The sequence below is a fragment of the Aquarana catesbeiana genome, linkage group LG05 (genome assembly GCF_042186555.1).
Source record: "Aquarana catesbeiana isolate 2022-GZ linkage group LG05, ASM4218655v1, whole genome shotgun sequence".
Taxonomy (NCBI): domain Eukaryota; kingdom Metazoa; phylum Chordata; class Amphibia; order Anura; family Ranidae; genus Aquarana; species Aquarana catesbeiana.
The window spans coordinates 201,100,738-201,121,836 of NC_133328.1; the positions used below are offsets into that span (position 1 = coordinate 201,100,738).

General features: G+C 38.2%; 1 protein-coding gene across 1 annotated transcript in view; it reads right to left on the minus strand.

The window, feature by feature from the left end:
* Positions 1–21,099, minus strand: part of POU6F2 (POU class 6 homeobox 2) — a 760,637-nt gene that overhangs the window by 17,278 nt on the left and 722,260 nt on the right. The window contains exons 6-7 of the mRNA XM_073630485.1: positions 19,732–19,938; positions 10,102–10,270 (exon numbers count right to left, since the gene is read on the minus strand). Coding sequence (XP_073486586.1) covers positions 10,102–10,270; positions 19,732–19,938 — 376 coding nt within the window. The remainder of the gene's footprint in view (positions 1–10,101; positions 10,271–19,731; positions 19,939–21,099) is intronic.

Here is a 21,099-nt window from a genome sequence, read left to right on the forward strand (position 1 = left end):
GAGCGTGTGCCTCCCTGAACCATATTAAGCCACATGCCCTCCTACCTAGAGGCAGGGCTCCTCTTGACAAGGAACCATGTCCCAATGTTGATGGGGATAATGGGACAAAGGCCTCACCCCTACAACCCTGGGTCTGCAGGCTGACTTATCAAAATCTGGAAGTCCCCATTAGAAGATGGGGCACCAGATATCTGCCCCTTCCATGAAAGAGTAATGGGTACATAGCACCCCTTATTTTTTATTCACATAAAAAAGGAAAATGTAGATAAATACACCTACACCATGACAAAGACCTTTATTTAAAAAAAAATCCCACAGTGTAAGTCTATCACTACTCACATTGTCCAAAGATGAAGATCTGTGATCAATAATCAGGTACAATGCCCTGATGATCCACTGAAACAAACACAACAACCTGCACTGACAATCCTCTCCTGCCTGTCAGTAATGCTATGTTTACAAATATAGCAAAAAAGCATAACATTCATAGAAACATAGCATACATAATATAAAAAGAAAACAAATGCATCCATCCTATCTAAAAATTGGTAAGCTGCAATATTTTTGTTTAGGGGTTTAATACCTATATAAGCACTTTGCCTCTTTTGACATTCTGGGGTTAATTTACTAACGCAAATAGACTGTGCACTTTGTGCAGTTGCTCCAGAGTTTAGAAAATGAAGGGAAGCTCTGCTGACTTCCGTTGTCCAATCTAATACAGGCAAAAATGCAGTTTTTTACTAGACATGTGCACACTGAAATATTTCGTTTCGGAATTTCGTTTGGAAAAATAAATTTATTTAGTTACTCCCGAAATTCGTTTGTATTTATTTTGTTTTTCGTTAAAAATTGCATTCGTCTGAAAATCCAAATTAAGGTTGAATCTGTCATTGAAGGCTCATGGTGTCTGTCGAATGTTCAAAGAAGATTTGACAGGGCAGCTAAACTGTACAACGCCATATAGTTTACCTGCTCCGTCGAATCTTCTTAGAACTTTCAACAGACACCATAAGCCAAAGTACGTGTGTACTTAGTTCTAGCTATTTTACTGCTCCTCCTCTTTGGTTACAATCAGCCAATAACATTCATCATCATCATTATTTCTAGTTATCTTTTCTCCCCTACGTCGAATCCCCTACGTCTTTTCTCTCTATGTAGAATAATCTTGGACTAACAGAGTTAAGGTTAGGCACATTTGACCACAGGTTTGATGGACACAGATTGTTATTGTCATCATCATGTCGAATCTCTTATCTATATCAAACTGTTGTAGCAATGAAAATGAAAATAAAGGATTTGTTTATGTCGGATCTTTCGTTTTTCGGATTCTGCACTTTCGTTATCGTTTGTTAAAACGATAACGAAAATACCTGAAATTCAGACAAAAATGCATTCAGACGAAAACGAATGCACATGTCTATTTTTTACATGTTCCTTGCATGTGATTGGGTATTCTTTACAAAGTGAAGCTTTACCACTCTTATCAAAAGCTCAGAACTACATCAACTGATTATTTCAGGGTCTTTAATGGGAGGAAATTGAAGAGCATCTGCTCCCAGACATCCTCTGCTGTCAATGATGTCCAGTGTACCAAGCTCTGAACATTTCCAGATTTAGAGCTGTCATTCCCTGGCTGCTGTGTCCAGGGATGCAGCTAATCAAGCATGATCCATGCTTGATTAGCTGTAAGGGAGGGCAGGGGAGAGATTGTGGGGTCTAATACACCCCTGATGTGTGCAAAAATATGATCTGTCACCTGACCAATACATGGGGGCCTTAATAGCTGCCTTGTAATTGCAATAAAGCAGAATAAAAATAAAAATGTATTTATAATAAAATTAATAAAAATAAAAAGGTTGAGGTAACCCAGTCGCTTTGCACACATTGACAAATGCATACGCATTACGGGGTGCGCACATGTGACCAGTGATTGCACCATCCATGTTATAAATTGCCAAAAACATCAAAGTGAGAGAAATAATTCTAGGGCCATCATTTATTGTTTACTCTAAACTGATGAGCTATAAAAGAATTAAACCTTCCTGGCGGTAATCCTGTGTGGCTCGGGGTGAATTTTCAGTACCAAAAGCGGTAACCTTCGAGCCAAACTCAGGATTGCGTCGCAGTATCCTCGGAAAGTTATTTAGCTTGTTCCAAGGATCAAGCAATGTTACCCAGCTGTGTGTCTGTGTCCGCCCAAAGCTTCTGTGTGCCGGGTTCCGTTCTCTGCGAGCGTCACAACGCATGGGAACGGAGCCCAGCGCTAAATTCAAAAAGTGCAAAAGAAAAAACTACATACAGTACAGTGTAATCTTACAGATTACATTACTGTATCAAATTATTTTACATCGCTTTTGTCCCTAATGCCTTGTCCAGTGCTCTGCATGCAGTTTTATATTACCCTATCTATCAGCGTATAACACGCACAGGCGTATAACAAGCACATTCATTTTAAGAGGGAAGTTTCAGGAAAAAAACTTAAACTTTAAATAAGGAACTTTGAAGCAAAATAAGGGTCAGTGCTCATCTGCAGCCTCACAATTGCCATCAATGCAGCCTGATCAATGCCCATCTGCAGCCTCACAAGTGCCATCAATACAACCTTATAAGTCCACGTCAATGCAGCCTCACAAGTGCCATCAATGCAGCCTTATAAGTCCACGTCAATGCAGCCTCACAAGTGCCATCAATGCAGCAGCCTCACCATTGCCATCAATGCAGCAGCCTTACCATTGCAATCAATGCAGCAGCCTCACCATTGCCTTCAGTGCAGCCTGATCGATGCCCATCTGCAGCCTAGAGGGAACAGGGAGGGGGCAGGACAAGCACCGACAGATTACATACAGTGAGAATCTCCTATGATAGACAGAACAATGGTCCAATGGGACAGCCCAGGAGACGGGACTTCCTATTACAGAGGCAAGTAAACAGGAAATTCTTACTATATGCAATCTGATGGCGCTCGTCCCGCCTCCTCCCTGTCCCCCCCGAGGCAGTTAAAATTGAAGTATTGGCATATAACACACACACGCTATTTGCACCTGATTTTTAGGGTGAAAAAGTGTGCGTTATACACCAATAAATACAGTATATATTCTGTTCTTTCTGCCTGGAAACTTAAGATTGTCCATGGCAACCAAAAGTGTCCCTTTACATCAAAAGAGGTTTTAAAGCAGCTAGAAAACAGTGATAGTAAATTAAAATAACTTGCAGAATTGAGTGCTAGTGATTTGTGGGGAAATTCGTCATCAAACACCGAAAGTAACGACAGCTACAGTTCTGCAATTGAGCAGATTTCAGTGTTTTTGATTTGATTACATTATTGAATACATTTTATTATTAATATATTATTATTTGTTATAATTATTTATAGTTATTTATTATAATAATATTTATGATTTCGTGTTTTAAACTTTATACCCGGGATGTCTACTAGACTCTTGTTTGGATAGATTTAAGTGAGTTATTACTAAGAATTCAAGGCCTTCGATATAAAATGCCAAATTTCCATGCGAAACAATGTACCACTTTGAGATGCAAAAATCTGACATAATCATACCACCAGGGAGGTTAAAGGGTCACTGATTAAAAGTTTTGGATGCCATAATTTTTCACCATTTGCAGGAGCACACAGTTTTGACACTTAACATAATTGATATCCATTTACCCTACACTACCCAAGCTTTTATTATGTCCAAAATATTGGGGATTATATTGTGTTTCTGTGCAATAAAATACATTTTAGTATATTTTTTCCTAAAGATAAAAATATGATAATCAGTTACGCAATTATCCCACAACATAAAAACTTGCAAATATTATATTTTTATTCTACCAGGCCTCTGCTTAAATATATAATTTTTTTTGGGGGGGGTTAAGTAATATTATAGCCAAAAATGCAGATTTTTACACGTGTGCGAAAAATTATAAAAAAGTTAGAAGGAAACCAGTTAACCCTTGGCCAAAAAGGAAAAACTAATGCAGCCACCACATTTAAGAATTTGTAAGCTGCAATAAAGTACGTTTTTGTTTTTGGGTTTAATACCACTTTAAGGTTGGCCAAAGATATGCAAATTTCTCACTTTCAATGATGGGCAATGAGACAGCTGCCTGTCCTTGAACAGCTTTTTGTACTACAGCAGAGAAAATTTAGGATGCCAATGTATACTACTTAAAGTGGTTGTAAACCTCTGGAGACATTTTTAAAGGTAAGCCTATCACAAGGCTTACCTATATGTACTGAAAATATCTCCTAAACGTGCACCGTTTAGGAGATATTTACCTTGCAGTGCGCCGATGATGTCATCGGCGCATGCGCAGTGAAGAAACGGCCATCCAAGCCGTTTCTTCCCCAGAGTGTGCCATGACTGGCGGCTCCCACACGCATGCTCTGGCCAGTCACAGAGCTGAAGTCTGCGGCCCCTAGAAGGAAGAGGGGCAAAGATGGATGCTTCCACCAGCAGGGACATTGCGGGCTTCGTTTGCAGGTAAGTGCCACATAATGGCTAATATGCAATGCATACTAGCCCATGATGCTTTTACTTTTCAGGGGAATAAAGAGGAAGTAAAAGCCAACAGGGTTTACTTTCTCTTTAACTGCAACAAAGTCAGGTCCACCATCTGGCCCTGTGGCAGGACTGTAAAAATCTCAGAGCTGGTTGTACAAAAATACAAATCTTTTGACAGGTAAAGCTATTCGGTTTTGTAAGCAATTTGCCTAAGAATACAAACCAAGAGTAAAATGTGAAAAATACTGTATATAAATAAATAAATATATAAATATTATACCAATATAAAACAATATTTTCACCACATGTACAATCAAATAGACTTATTAATAATTTTTCAGTAATATATAAGTGTTCATCCATAGTATTTTCTACAATAAACAACACAAAGTATCTTACTATATTGACATTAGGTTACCTAATTGCTTAAATATGTAAGGGTGGCTTCACACTGCCTCGCTGCCCTTTGCCCCAGCGTGGGTGCAGCACAGTGTACCCGTGGTTTTTGTGCAGGTTTGCTGTGCTTTCCCATAGACTTCTATTATTTCTTGCGCTTTTGGTGTTCTTTAAGACAATACACCAAAAATACATGTCATAATACAAGGTTATAGGAAAGTGCAGTTAACCCACATGAAAACCACAGTTACACCGTTCTGTGGCCAAAGCCCTGTGGATCAGTGTAAAGCTGGCATAATATCTAATAAATAATGTAGTCCGTTCTGATAATGATTAGGTGTTGTTAGTGGATACCTGGATTTAGTTTTTAATATATATCCTCAAAAGAGTTAAAAGACTACACATTTTACTATTCCCTGGAGATACCTGTCTCTTTATCAATATTTAAAGCATCAATTCACTATCTGGAAACACCATGGATCAAACTCCATCTGCTGCTGTATTTTAGACCCCCATCACACTGGACATTTTTCCAACTCTCTAATGCCGCATACACACGAGCAGAATTTCCATCAGAAAGAGTCCGATGGGAGCTCCTCATTGTATATTCCGACCATGTGTATGCCCAATCGGACATTTTCTGTCAAAAATTCAGATGGACTTAGATAGAGAACATGTTCTATATTTTTCCGATGGAACAAATTACTATCGGAAAAAACGCTCGTCTGTATGCTGTTCCGACGCACCAAAAACGACGCATGCTCTGAAGCAAGTACGAGACGGAAGCTATTGGCTACTGGCTATTGAACTTCCATTTTCTAGTCCCTTCCTATGTGTTGTATGTCACCGCCTTCGGTGTGACCATGTGTATGCAAGACAGCTTGAGCGGAATTCCGTTGGAACTCCGTCGGAAAAACCTTCAGAGTTTATTCCAACGGCAAAACCGGTCGTGTGTACAGGGCATTAGACACCTTTCCTTCTGGCAGCAACATTTTGGCAGAAAAAATGTTTGACATTTGTAACACTTGGGCGTTAATTTATTTAATTGGTCAAAATAATAATTTATCCTGGTCATTTAAATTAATTAACACTCAAGCGCTAAACGTGCCTTGAGGTAACGCGTGTTTTAGACGCATTTACACGCATCAAGCTGTTTTTCTGCCAAAAACACTGCTGCTCCTGGATGCACTGGCAGTGGGTTTTTTCTGCCTCCAAGCACCCCTTCCTATAAACTCCTCTAAGCACCCAACAGTCACATTAGAAAATGACTTATGTGCATAAGGCCTTAAAATAATTTCTAAAATTGTAGCAAAACTGTCTTCTCAAATCTACTGTATGAATAGATGAAACACAGTAGCGGTTCAGAGATAAAAAGACAGACATGCTAGTGGTTTGGTATACGTGGAAAAATAAAAGAGTGGGCAAGCAGGGATCAGACAAAAGCAGCTTAGTGTAAACAATGGAAAATAGGAACATAGCTGATAGTAAGCAGGCCGAGCCAAACATAGCAGAAAGTATGCAGACAAAAAAGACACAGCGAAAGGGTCAGTTGTAGTCTGGCCTTCTCTCTTCACTATGGTTATCAGAATGTAACAGTTCTGGCTATAGAGACATATCAAGATAACCCTTTGTTGAATATATGTGAACCTGTACTATGTAGGAAGAGGGCCAAAAGAGGTTACTATTTTTTAGTTGCTGAAGAATTTTGTTGCAATACGACTATAAAAAACTTAAATATTGTGAGCTCAGTTTTTGAAACATTGAGTTCTAGGAAGTGGTTGGACATCCATATTGATATGTCAGTAATTTTTTTTTTTACAGTGTAGGCATGCATTGTATGCAAGAGCTATTTCAACTTATTAATGTTTCAAAAACTGCACCATTTTTAAACTTTCTAGTATGTGCTTAATAAACGATATGCCCCATGACATACAGTATTAGTTCTTTTAAATTGCAATGAGCCAAAATTAGATGTAATATGCAATAATTTGCATTCCTCCACAACTGTCGATCAGTTTTTTTCAGACCCAATGAGTTCATGGTGTATGTATCTTAGTAATCCTGCTTGGTATAAGTTACTATTTTAGAACAAAACAAAAAAAGGATTAGGTCCTCTGGCAAATCCCGGACACACCTCTATATCTCTATATTAGTCATCCACAGAGTCTTTTACACTTTTTATCTTACGTATTGACCATGCAACAGAAAATGTGTTATGGGTGTTTTGTTAATACATATTTCATTAAAACAAAATACACTCTAACTGAATTTTCATACCTACCATTTTTTTTTACTCATCTCATATCATCTTACCCTCCTTTTTCCCCAAGTGGAACTAGGACTAGGCCTTTCCAAGAATCAACCATGACAATGACCATCCAGTCCACCAGTGTGGAAGACAGATGTAATCTCCACGAGAACTGCTTTTAGGTTGCACACTTACTTGATGTAAGTCATGCAATCACTTTGTTTCCTAAAGCCGACAATTTATACAACTCCACTGCTCAATGATACTACACTGTAGGGCCCTTAAAGCTGCTTTAAATGTAGGTTTTAAAAAACCATATGAGCAGCTCTGTTCATAGAACAGAGCACGGATTGAACACATCAACACACTAACTGTTTATGTTCTGTATATGAACCTAAATATCAACCAAGGGGATAAGTAATTAATCAAAGAATGATTTTATGGCTTTGTGTTTTAATTAAAATGACTTGACTCAGCTGAGAATCACAAATGTCCTTATACTATTCCTAAAAAAGTATTCAAAACTAAAATTAAGATTTGAAACAACAATTGAGGTCTTAAAAACTCAAAAGGCCCTCCCAGACTTGAGCTCTTATGGTAAAAAAAAGGGTCAAACATTACAATATCTCTCTGTGTAACTGTATCCAATAGTGATACTTAAGCATACCATGACTGTAGTCATCGTAGTATCTTATTACTATCATGTTCAAGCAATCCAAGAAAACATCATAAAACTTCTAAATTTTGTCCAATCCCACTAAATATTTGTTTCAGTGGTTTATAAATGACATGTCTTCAACATGCAATAAACTATATTCTGTAAAACCATTGCACACAGAGCAGGTAAGTATGATATGTTTAAAGAATGTTTATAGTGCGCTGTCTCTAAAAGTGTGAACATACGAATCTAATTATAATCATAAATACCCTTGGTCTTAAACAATCCCACTTAGAAATGTGTCTCAACTTATTTAAAGTGCATATTACATATTAAACTGAAATTTTTTAATACAAACAATATACATGACAGAATTACCTGTGCTTATTTTTAAAGTGCAAAGTGCCAACTAAAATTGAAAATTATTAATTCATATATAAACAATATAATTCACATTAAAATTGGAGACTCCAATCCCAGATTATGCCTTCTGGGGGGAAATGTGTTGGGCAGAGCTAGTGGTGTGACATCAGCACTACCTACTTCTACTCATCGTGGTCGTGCCTAGATTATACTATTTGCCTGTTTCATGTGATTTTTCTGTAAGTGCAATATGTTTTATTAAACACTTGGTTTATACAATATAGCGCTATGAGTCTTCTTCCTTACTTTTAACATATACAACATTTCCACAGAAGGGAGTTTAATAAGATATGTGGCCACTCATTAAAATTAGAGAAAAGGAGGTTTAACCTTAAACTGCGTAGAGGATTCTTTACTGTAAGAGCGGCAAGGATGTAGAATTCCTTTCCACAGGCGATGGTTTCAGCGGGGAGCATCGATAGTTTCAAAAAACTATTAGATAAGCAACTGAACGACAACAACATACAGGGATATGCAATGTAGACAGATAATCACACACATAGGTTGGACTTGATAGACTTGTGTCTTTTTTCAACCTCACCTACTATGTAACTATGTAACCATGAAAGTCGGGACCCAGAATTCATCCTGCTATAAAGGGTCTATCTTGAAATGAGCTGTGGCAACCGTGGTATCCTAGCTAGGAAAATTTATAAGCGCTTATGATCCCTTTTGGGATCTATTGGTCTGTTAAGTGGCATATTTGTCTCTTTTAGCAAGGTGGTGACACAGACACATTTCTTTTAGGATCATTTTAGCACAAGAGCACTTTTTTTCTTTGCACTTGGATGAACTTTATTCATGTAAAAAAAGAAAAAAAAATGTCTCCTTGGCATGAACTTTGGATTATTGTTTTTACACTTTTGAGGAATTATGTTTGATTTTAATGTGAATTATATTGTTAATATTACAATTAATAATTTTCAATTTTGGTGGCACCTTGCACTTTAAAAATAAGCACAGGTAGTTTTGTTATGAATATTGTTTGTATTTAAACATTTCAGTTTAATATATAATATGCAATTTAAATACTGTAAGTTGAGGCACATTTCTAAGTGAAATTGCTTAAGGCCACGATATTTATGACTATATTGTGCGCAAACCTTAATTATTTTTTTAAGTATGACATGTTTATTGTTTTAATGTAAAAGAATTAAAGCTTAAAGTCCTTAAAATGACATCAATTACAGAGAAGGCAGGGGTAGAAGCTGCTTACCCATTTCATGCACTTAATCATAATCAACCATAAATTTAAAGCAGAACTTTCCCCCAGATGCCGCTGACTTAAAAATAATAAATAAAAACTATTTAATAAAAATGTGACTGCCCCCCACACACCCACACACATCCTGTCTTTCTGCTGTGTACCCTACAGCCTGTGCAGCTGCATGCTGTCCTTTGTGTCCTCTCTTCTCCCCTCCACCTCATTGTGTGCCCACAGCTTTCTGCTGCTTCAATCCCTTATGACTGCTCCTACATTGCTCCCAGATTCTCCTCCTTTACCTCCCTATCAGCTGTCAACTGCTGTGGGCATGTAGGGAGATAGGATTTCAAGATGGGGAGTGGGGGGGGAGTAAACATGTCTCTCATGCTAGATGTTCTTGACATTCTAGAAATTCTAAGAGAATCCTGCAAATGTACCCAATTTTTTGGTCACAGACATTCTATCATTTATTTTTATTCTTTTATTCTAGGTTGGCCATTTTGGTGGTCATCATTGCAATGTAGCAGTTCACCTAAAATTGTGTTTAATATGCCTTTTTAAGAGTCACGTGTAAGAATGATAAAGAGCACTTCAAGAAACAAGCAAAGAGCACATGCAAAGGCATCAAGACAGAGAAAATGGTAAATAGAACAGCTATACTTACTGCTGACTAACTGACCAACACTCAAAGCTGAAGAAGAGGAAGATGAAGAAGAAGAAGAGGAAGCTTGACGCACTGGACTTTGAGCCATTGATGCCTGATTGTGAGCCAGGTGCAAAAGGTTGGCCTGTGATGTTGCTGGACCCACCGATGTCTGTGCTGGTTGATGGAGCTATATGTTAGAATGCAAAAACATGAACATAAATAATTCCTGTAGGGTATTATTACCATACCATTGCATTGTTTCCTTTTCTTGTCTCTTACGTCTTTTTTGCCTAAAGTGGGTCTGTTGACGTTCATTTACAATCTAATTAGATTAATGAAGTAACTAAACAATACTCAAAGCTGATGGAGAGGAAGCTTTATGGACTAGATTGTGAGACATATATGCATTGATTGTAGCCAGGTGTAAAAGGTTGGCCTGTGATTTTACTGCATCATATGACTCAATACACGTCTGTCAGGATTACATTTTTATTGCCATTTAAAGTCATTTATATGAGTAAAGAGGGATACATTTTGGACCATTTTCTAAAATCCTTTATATTTGCTCAAATGTTTTTCTTTCTTCTTCATCAGTTAATCAGAAACACTTAGGTTAGACTGCAGCCTTCAGAGAGGAATTTGACTTTGGCAAAAAAAAAGCAGTTGGCTAGCCTGGTATAACCCTTCCCACTCCCTTCATGCTTCAGTTTTTTAGTAGTTTTCTTGGTTTCTTTTTTTTTTTTAATTCAAGACTTCCTCTACATGATGCTGACACAGTCTCTGTATGCAGCTATCTGAATTGGTGTATCATCAGTCTGTTTCAGATCCAGAGCCATGGCACAGCCTCAGGTGTGACCCAATCTCTGAAGACTTTTGTATGCTATGTGGGCTGAGTATCGGGAACTACAGTGTACGGTATATCGTAACCACTGAGCAACTTTATTATATCTATTTTCCTGCTGGTTTCATAGAAAAGTTTAACAGACTGGGCAATTAGGTGCTGCGACACTAACTGGTAAATACTCCCCACTCTGTTCCTGCCTTTTCAGCATTGGGCAATTGCTTCCTGTGATTTCTTCTATTTAGAGGAGAGATGCACAGTTTTACCTCAGTTTGTCATTGCTGTTACCTACAGTGACCTGGTCACCAATTGTAATTGAACTTCTCCTGCTTTTGAGAGCAGGTTTTTGAGCACCCATGGTTTCACCACGTTTTTTCAGTTTAATTGTCTCTTTTAAGCACTTCAACATGTCAGATTAAAAGAGCAAGCAAATAAGTCCCCTTGAATTGGGCTTTTCCAGCTCATGATTCACTAATAGTCCTAGGGTGGGTTGCAGTGTCCTGTGTCACGCCTTGGGGACTTGACACTGAAAGCTTGGATTGTTGTCTTCTGCTGTGAGTCTTTTTTATTTCCATAACATGTGGCCAACTCTTCTACCTAATCCAGGGAGGAGTTCCCTGCAGTTATAGTTCATTTTATTGACAAAATTGCAACTACATTTTCTGACTTGGAACACAAAGGCTGTAAGCATTCTTTTATGCCTTGTTACTCATTATATATGTCAGATACGCCTGCATCTGTGCCAGGCTACTGCTGTTAAGGCACTGTCAGATGCATAATATCACAAATCCAAACGCTTACGTGCGTAAAGATACCATTTTGATTTTTATTAATGCAATGTGCACAACCCTAGAACAGCACCTTGGTGAGACATGTGTCTGAGCTGGCAGCTTTGTCCTGTAAAGAACCCATTTTGGTCCTATACAAGGAAAAGATGGTATTGAGGCCCAGAGCCCCATCCTTCTTAAGGTGTTTTAGGCCTTTCATCTCAACCAGTACATTGTTATTATATGTCCAGCTCCAGTACACCAGAAGGAAATGTCACTTCACTACCTCGCTACCTCGTTGTATTTTGAGATCTACACCTAACACTATTTTTCAAAAGAACTGATGCATGATGGGAGTGGGAAGGGTTTTACCAAAAAATGGCTTTTTTCCAGTGTCCAAATACTCCTGAAGGCAGCAGTATAACCCACGTGTCCCTAAATGGCTGTTTCCTGTGTCCCCTAATAAACTTTAGGGTATGTAAAATAAGTGCTCCTTCACTTTGCTTTTTAATGCTGAACTCCTGAGAAAAAAAGTGTACCCCTGCTGTGGATACTGCTGCAAGGGTTAACTGCCCACTTTGCCTAGGGGATAATGAATGAGGTGATACTCCCTGTATTCCTTGCTATCACAGGCTGCCACCATACTGTAACCCTGGACCTCCAAAGGTGCTTCTCTTCATTGCTCTTCATTTTATTCACTTTAAATACACGAGCAGGGAATTAAAAATACAATATATTTTTTGTATATATAATGTATTTTCCTTGTACATGGTACAATGTATAAAGTAAACACAGCCTAACTGGGCTAAGTGATCATTCTACTCTTTAAGGGCCCTTTCACACTGGCAGTGCCCAGGTGCTGGCGGTAAAGCATCGATTTACCGTTGTGTTTGCAGCACTTTTCGGCCGCTAGCAGGGCGCTTCTAACACTCGCTAATGGCCAGAAAAGGGTTAAAAGCACCCGCTTAGCGTCCTGCTAGCGCACCGCACCAGTGTGAAAGCACTTTACAGGTGCTTTGCAGGTGCTATTTTTTAGAGCTATAGCACCTGTAAAGCACCTCAGTTTGAAAGGAGTCTCAGAAAAATCCTAACCACTGTCTGCCCATTTTTTTTTTTTTTTTTTACTTTAATTTTTTTTTAGTGTGTCAAAAGAATGGTTACCATGACAACATCTTTTTGTTACTCCCTTGGGTGATAATCAGGGAGGTGAAACCTGCTGACAAGGGGCATATTGAGGGCCACCTGCTGCTATAGTCAAGGGGGAATTTCTATAAATGAAACACTTGGCATTTACAGACTTTCTAAATGTTATGTTATGATAAAATAAAATATCACAAGATAAGTTAGATTTTTCTCAAGGAAGATATAATCAATAATACAAAAACCATGAAACTCACTAGCAGTGAGTCTTTTCAGCACTGAATTTAGTTTTGTGTCAAGAAGAAAAATAACAGAGATGTCAGCTGAGGTATGACATCATTTTCTAATAGGTTTGTGATAATGGCTGAAGTACAATGAATAAATGCATAAATGGCAGAATGTGAGTAATGTTTTAACAAACTCTTCTTCTTTCCTTCTCATTTTCTTTACTTTGCGTACAGAGATAATTTAGGATAAGGGTCAAAGTTAAAATTCCCAGTTCATTGGATGATTTCTATTTAACATACATCTGTCATGAGAAAAGTATGGGAGGTGGCATGGTCAGGTTCCTTCTGAAAATAATAGTTGTTTGGCTGTGCCTATTTTTAAAGTTGTTTAAATTATATGCTGAGACCTTAATATTGAGTCATGCTTTGTTGTGGGTGTCAGAGCTCACTATATCTGTGTTCCAGGTTAGTGACTCAGCAAATATTTAAACTGATTGTGACCCTCAGACATAGTGTATATTTGTCTCATTTAAAGCGGGGTTCCACCCAAATTTTGAACAATATCTGTATGTATTCTCTTCCTTGCCTAGATGCTGACATGCCGTTTAAAAAAATTTAAATCGCCGTAATTACCTTTTAATTTTCTATTCTTCTTTGCACTTCCTGGTTCTCCTCCCGTGGGAGTAGGTGTGTTTCTAGCCTCTCCCAGACTCCTGGGAGCTAGTCTCAGGCTTCCCAGGATGCCACTGAGCATGTGCGGGAACGAGCGGTGAATGCTGGGAGCACAGCATTCACCACATCCAGGAAATAAATGCTTGTGGGCTTCAAATGCCCACAATGAAGGTGGAAACAGCCTGCAGTGAATAATATAAGTTATTCTTTCCGACGAAATCTGACACAGGCGGACATATTACACACAATATGTGAGTATGTAATGCTGAGAAGAAAAGTTTGTGAATGAACTCAAAAAAAAAAAAACGATAGATAGGTGGACCCCCGCTTTAAGAGCACTAAGTGTCATTTCTGTCTGCTGCTTCCTCTGCTATCAGCATAAGTCACTCCTGAAAATTTCTTCTGATAGCAAGAGAAAAAAAAGGTGACAAGGGAGGTATCTTCAGCTAAATAGATAATGGGTGAATGCAGCACTATATGTAATCAGTGACAGGATGACATACTCTCATCCTGTGTATAATTAAGTGGTAATTAATGCAAGTGATACTTAGATTGAACAGTGAGCAAAGTGAATAGGCAATCTCAAAAAGAGATGAATGTAACACTATAAATGATTGGTAACAAGATGACGTGCTTGTATCTTATATATGATAGTATGTTGTTCAAAGCAAATAATGTTCATACACAAATGAGCAAAATAGACAAACAATCAAAAATAACTAAAAACTGTCCATAGTGCTGAGAAAATCTGTTGACATGTGCAAAACAGTATTCTTGAAGTTGAATGTATTACCAATTTTGTGATCACTTTTTATTCAAATATTTGTCATATCTTTTGGGATTTTTAATAAAACATCCTTCCATCGGATTCATGCCCTATGTGGAGATTTTTCTTTCCTTTCTTACCAATACTACTCACATGAGGTGAAGGCCACCCCTCCAGGAGCCTGTTCCATTTGATAGTCATCTTCCCATCTCCAGGAGCCTGCTGCCGTTGAAGGTCATCCCCCTACTTGATGTGGATCCATACACCATCCTGCAAATTACGGTGGTCCTGGACCGAACCTATCGGTATGGTCTTCCAGCACAGTACCTCAGGGATCGGTGGATCCCCAAAGCTCGCATGACACTCCACCGTACGGTGACTGTGTCCATCCCCTCTGGTAAGAGTATTCACTTCTGCCACTTTTTATGCTGATTCGAGTGCATGAGGTTTCCTTGTGAATAGAAACTACCATCTACACTCGTTTCTTTCCATTCCACTTCAAGAATACTGTTTTGCACATGTCAACAGATTTTCTTAGCACTATGGACAGTTTTTAGTTATTTTTGATTGTTTGTCTATTTTGCTCATTTGTGTATGAACATTATTTGCTTTGAACAACATACTATGATATATAAGATACGAACACGTCATCTTGTTACCAATCATTTATAGTGTTACATTCATCTCTTTTTGAGATTGCCTGTTCACTTTGCTCACTGTTCAATTTAAGTATCACTTGCATTAATTACCACTTAATTATAAACAGGATGAGAGTATGTCATTCTGTCACTGATTACATATAGCGCTGCATTCACCTATTATCTATATATTATCACTGCACGGTGCACCACACTGTTTTGATGCTGGCAGCTATTTTCCACAAGATTTTTTATATAATAAGCGCAATTATTCTTGAGTTTAATCTTCAGCTAAATGACAGCCTCAGTTCTGTTTCTGTGTGCTGTGTGAAGGGGGTGTGTAACTCCCCCTCTCCTCACTGAGCTATGAAGAGTGTGATTTCAGTTCTCAGTCCCCTGTTTTCTGACTGCTCAGACAAGCTTTATAAATTCTGGACTTTGAATGGATGTACAGGACATAAGCAATGGGGGGCTTACATAATTTTCTTATGACAGCAAAGGTGCACTCATGAATTTCATATAAAATCATTTTGTCCTATTTAAAAAAGAATGGGCTAAAATCTACCCCAATGCACATGAAAATGGGGCAGGCTGCACTTTTCCACTGCATAATGCAAAGGACACCATGAATTGTGCTGCACTGTGATTTGTTGTTGTGCATTGTGTTAATGGACATGAATGAGCACCTAGTCAGCCAAATGACAAGATTTCAACAGACATGGGATGAAGCTAAATCAATTGCCCAATTATATTGCAGGGATACTTGTAGTTTTTTACATAGCACAAACAATAAGTCGAGTAAGTCATAGGAAGAGGTTGCAAGCAAAATAGGATGCATTATTCAGATATAGGTTAAATGATCGGTGATGTCCAAAATGGACGTTGAAGCAGATTGGCTAAGGTGATTTTGTTACAGCAGATAAAATGCTTCCTTCAAAGTAGTTTCCTACTCTAAGTTCTACTTCCATATGTTTCCTAACAATGCTCTAAGGCCCCTAAAGAACCTGGCCTGCAAACCTTGTAAAAGCAGATAGCCCAGCTCTTTACTGCATGTTACCAACAACAGTAATTTGTGGTGGCAAACATCTGCATTTAACAAGAGCAACCATTATCTGAAAAAAAGTGTTCACCAATACATCTGATTGAAAGTGAATACAGTCCACCTAAATGTTTTCAGTTAAACAGTTATTTCCAATGTTTGTTTAATGTAACTGTACAACTTGTTATTTACATTCTGTATTTGAAGCCTTGACACATTTCAGTTAGGTATATAGGAAATATTTACAAGAGGATTGTAAAGCCCAGATTAAAACACATTGGGATTGATTGTGGTAACATCGGATTGTTAGTACAGCAGCTCCAACCGGAGCTGGCAGTTTTAATTTTTTTTCGTTCAACCCACTGGGTTGAAAAAAAAAACTATCAGTATGTACCAGACTTTAAGAATGTTCACCTCACTTCCTATCAAGGAAAGGGGCATCAGAATAGGAAGTGAAGGAAATCTATTACCTGGGAACAAAGACCTGACAGATATATCTCCTTAACAGGGACAAAGATAGCATTTAAAGGAGCAGTCTTAATCTTCCCCAATTCTGAAAAAAGATTTAGTTGCAACTGGGCATAAATTCATTTACTGTAGGTATTATTTATAACTATACTTTGCTGGGCTGCCTTTTCTTAATCAATAAAAGCAATAAATTACTAAAGAATAACTGTGTTTTTACATATGAAGTTTATTAAGATGTTCAAACATGGACATCTTTGTCTCTGCAAGAACTTAGGCTTCCATTGAAACATGTTTTAAGGCTTATAGTGTTCAAATTGTGCAGGGAAACTGTTGGTGTTGAATAAGAAACAGGGCCCTTTCTAAAGATTCATAGACATCTTCTCCGCTAACCTTTCTGTGTGTCTCTAGAGACATAAATAAATGTTATAAGAAGCTGACAAGGACAGGACAGTATATTGTATGTGGTGTCACTAAAGGTTAGTAATATATATTTACTCTGGACTGGATACTTCACATGTCCTGTCTGGGGTCATGTTACCCAGTTACCCAGAGTTAGGAGCAGACCAAGCCAAAAGAAAGCAAAGTGGGTTATTTAAATATAAATAGCTACATCTATTTAAATAAATTGCTAAAGCTTCTTAGGGCATCTTAGTGCAAAAAAGGCTTCTCCACCATCGATACCCAGTGCAGTTCAAGCAATCGCTTCATCATGAAATATACAATCTCACTGCTGTGGCTAATCTGTCAGTTAGCTCTTGGTCAAAGATACCTTTCAGAACTGATGCATTTCTTAAGATACTTCAGTATACAGTATAAATCTTACAGAAGGATTAATACATGCAATAATCATTATTATATACTAAGTACAGAATCCCATATGTTATAACATTTTAACTGGTGTAATAAAAGTTTGCACCCACTGTCATTTTCTTTAGTTTTTGAATAAAGAGCAGTGCATCTCATCAACGTTTGGAATACACAAAGTTATTTATTTATTAAATAAATACTACTGTATGTAAACATCTATCTTTATAACCATCTTAAAGTAGAAAAGAAACCCTCCTATCCATTTTCAGTCCAAGATGACACCATTGCCATGGTGCTACATGTTACCAGTTATGCACCAGCCATCTGAGGGTCTTTTCCAGAAAAAAAGCCTATGCAGTCAAGGGGCCCCCACTGATATAAAAAAAATGAGAATGTTCAATATTTTATTATCATACCTGTGGTCCCTTTGGCTCCCCTGGAAGTCTGTTTAAAAAAACTCCTAATTAGCAATCCCTTTATCCTGCCTTGTTTCAAGAATGCGAAAACTGTTGTTTTTCATTCCTGTAATGCTCAGACTGAGCATCCATAAGCTTCCATGTCCTAGTAATAAGGCAGGGTGAGGGAATTGCTAACTGCCAGGCTTCCAGAAGGTCCAGAAGGCCTACAGGATGAAAATAACAATAATGAATATTTTACAAATATATTTTACAACAATATTTTACAAAGTTGTACAGTTCTTTAGTTCAAATACATTATCTCTTTATTCAAAATTTTAGGTATACATAAATAACATGTACAATGATGACAAGCAGTAACTTTAAACATCATACACAATGACACAAGTTACTTTTACACAAAGTAATGTAACAGCATGAGGGAAAAACCATGGAAAGTGGAGGTAACAATTAGGAAAAGGACGAGGGAGAGGGGAACAAGGAAAGGAATGAAAAGCAGATCAACAAAAACATGGATTCCATAGTTTATGTTGGTTCTGAAAGGAAACCTAAGATATGGTATGTGAGCATAATTTAAAGAGTTGTTCACAACCGAAATAGGCTCAATCAACACATGGAACACATCCCAATAGCATAAATTAGTACGTTTAAGGGTAGGCTTCTTATTTTTGGACAGAAACAATCAGAGTCTCTATTAGCCCGTTAGCATGTCCACAGGGTGCCAGTCTTATTAGGATCCATGATATCCTTGGCCACAAGGGTCTCTGTTATCATAATGTTGTTAAGGATCTAGGATATGGGAGATTGCTACTCACACAGCTAGTTGGAAATGTTTCAAAATAATTTTTAAAATTGGTCCAGGGATCATTAACAAGCGACCTTGGGTGAGGTTATGATATCAAACATGCACATGGTGTTATATGTTGTAAATACAGCTCTCCAAAAGGGAGTAAGTTGGTGACAATCCCATCAGATATGCAAGTAGGTACCTTTCCTCATCCAAGCGCCTCCAGCAATGACTCAGGAAGGAATTATAAATATGGTTTAGCTCAACTGGAGAAAATTTGCATAGCATGTTATATTTTTACTGGGACCTCTAACCTGCATAGGCTATTTAGGGAAAAAAATGAAATTAACCTTTAAGCAAGCACATGTGAACTTGTACAAGCAACAGAAGTTGATTGTTTAATGGACTTCTATCAAAAGGCCATCTTGTAAAATTTTATGTTAATCAGTGGCTGTAGCCAGTCAGCTGCAGCCACTAATTAGGGTATTATGACAGAATACAATGTGGCGGAGGGAGGGAATCCCTACATCCACCTCATTTATGTGAATGAAGGAATCTGTTAGTTATGATAGTAGGGTATGGCCATCTTAATTAAGTGGGAGGTACTACAACAGCTGTCTTCTATTGTGTACTTAATGATTCTGGGAAGAGTGTTCTGCTTGCTTATAGTTAATAAGCTAGTCCTTATAGAAATTATTAGTGGCCACCGTGACTCTGGTTTGGTTCTGTCAGTATGTGGTGAACACAAAGATCCTGGGGAGAGGCACTGAAGACAATGCAAAGATGCACCATCTTGTGAGATTTGTGATTCTCAGCTTTCTCAGTATCATATAGCAGGGTTAAATGTTTCATTTTTTAGTCCTAACTATTTAGGATTGGAGAGGGTCTCTATCTATCTCTTAGTTGCTGCACACTGGGGCATCCACTTTGAAAAATACAGATGGTAAAAATGAACATATTGTACCAATGTCAATCAGGTGAACTTGTTTTAATATACTGAAAAGCTGCAAAGTGATAAATGCAGAATGTAGCTAAAATGTAGTATTTTTATTGGGCACTATTAAAAGAAGGACACATTACCTGTTGTCCGGGTTTGAGCGGCGACAATGTTATACCCTGGGTATTAATCACTGGCAAAATCTGGTTCCCTATTACAGTGGCAATAATCTGTCCCTGGGCGTTTGTCAGTAATTGTGGTGTGATGGGCTGTACTTGAAGTCCCTGAGCTCCACCTCCTGCTTGATTAGATGATACTTGATTTGGCATGAGCGGAATTGTTCCAATAATCTGAAAGACAAATATGCATTTAGTATTGTTGTTTATGAGAAAAACAACTTCTTTATCCAAAAGAGAGACCAAAATGATATGCATTCATTTGATTATACCTTCTTCTTGTAGGCACAACTGATCTTACTTAAAATACCAATACAGAGATTTAAGGTGATGTGTGATATTACTCCTCCTTGCACACAACCTTATAAAAGCAGGGTTGAAATCTACCTGCAGATTCAGATGGACTTATACAAAATAGTCCAAATCCCTAAGTCTTTTGGATACTACCTTTACTACCTAAAGAAGAACTTGGGTCTTTTCAAAAAAGCAGAACATTAGTTAGAAACCAAGGTCTACTTTAAGACAACAAAATATAACATTTACCACTTACATTATAGGATCACAAAAAAGTTTACTTATATAAAGGGTATTGTTTTTGTTACATGTGGCTATTTGATTAGATTCAAATACTACTTGAATAAATCTTTAAAGCTAATCTATTAAATATGATGTAAAATCAGTGTTAACCCCTTCCCATCTTTTATGGCCCTGTAACTGAGTCTTAAGGCAGGGGGTGAGATGGATTTTCTAATCATTTGACCACTGTGATTGGCTGTCACAGTGGTCATAGTGGTCAAAAGATAAGGGGAAACATGTCTCACTGGCCCTTGATCATAACTAGAGACCAGGAGCTGTCGGATACAGCTTTGTCACTCTACTGGGAGCATGATTCGAGTGTGCTGTCAGCTCAGCTGTCATAGATGTATATGTGCAGTGCATGGGTGCAAGGCCACCATCAGGGGGGTACAGCCCATACACCTGTAAGGGGCCCAGGCATCCCTAGGGGCCCGAGTGGGGTTTGCTTCTCTGGGCACCTTCCCTGCATATCCTGTGAGGACCGGCACCTCAATGAAGCACTCTGTGACACTCTGTTTATCACAACAGCACACCTAGCCGATGGAGCCTAGGCTCCTCCTCCACTCTGACCAGGGGCAGACTGAGGGCCCAGGGTAAGTGGAGGGGGTATACTTGCCACTGTGGGGACAGCAGCAGTGTCATTGCTTCTAAATACATACACTGTGCTGGGGTGTATGTATTTAGAATCTCCAAAGCTCCTTTCTCCCCCCTCCCCGTCTCCTGCATTGTGAGATCTCTGACTCAACTCCCTTCCTCCAA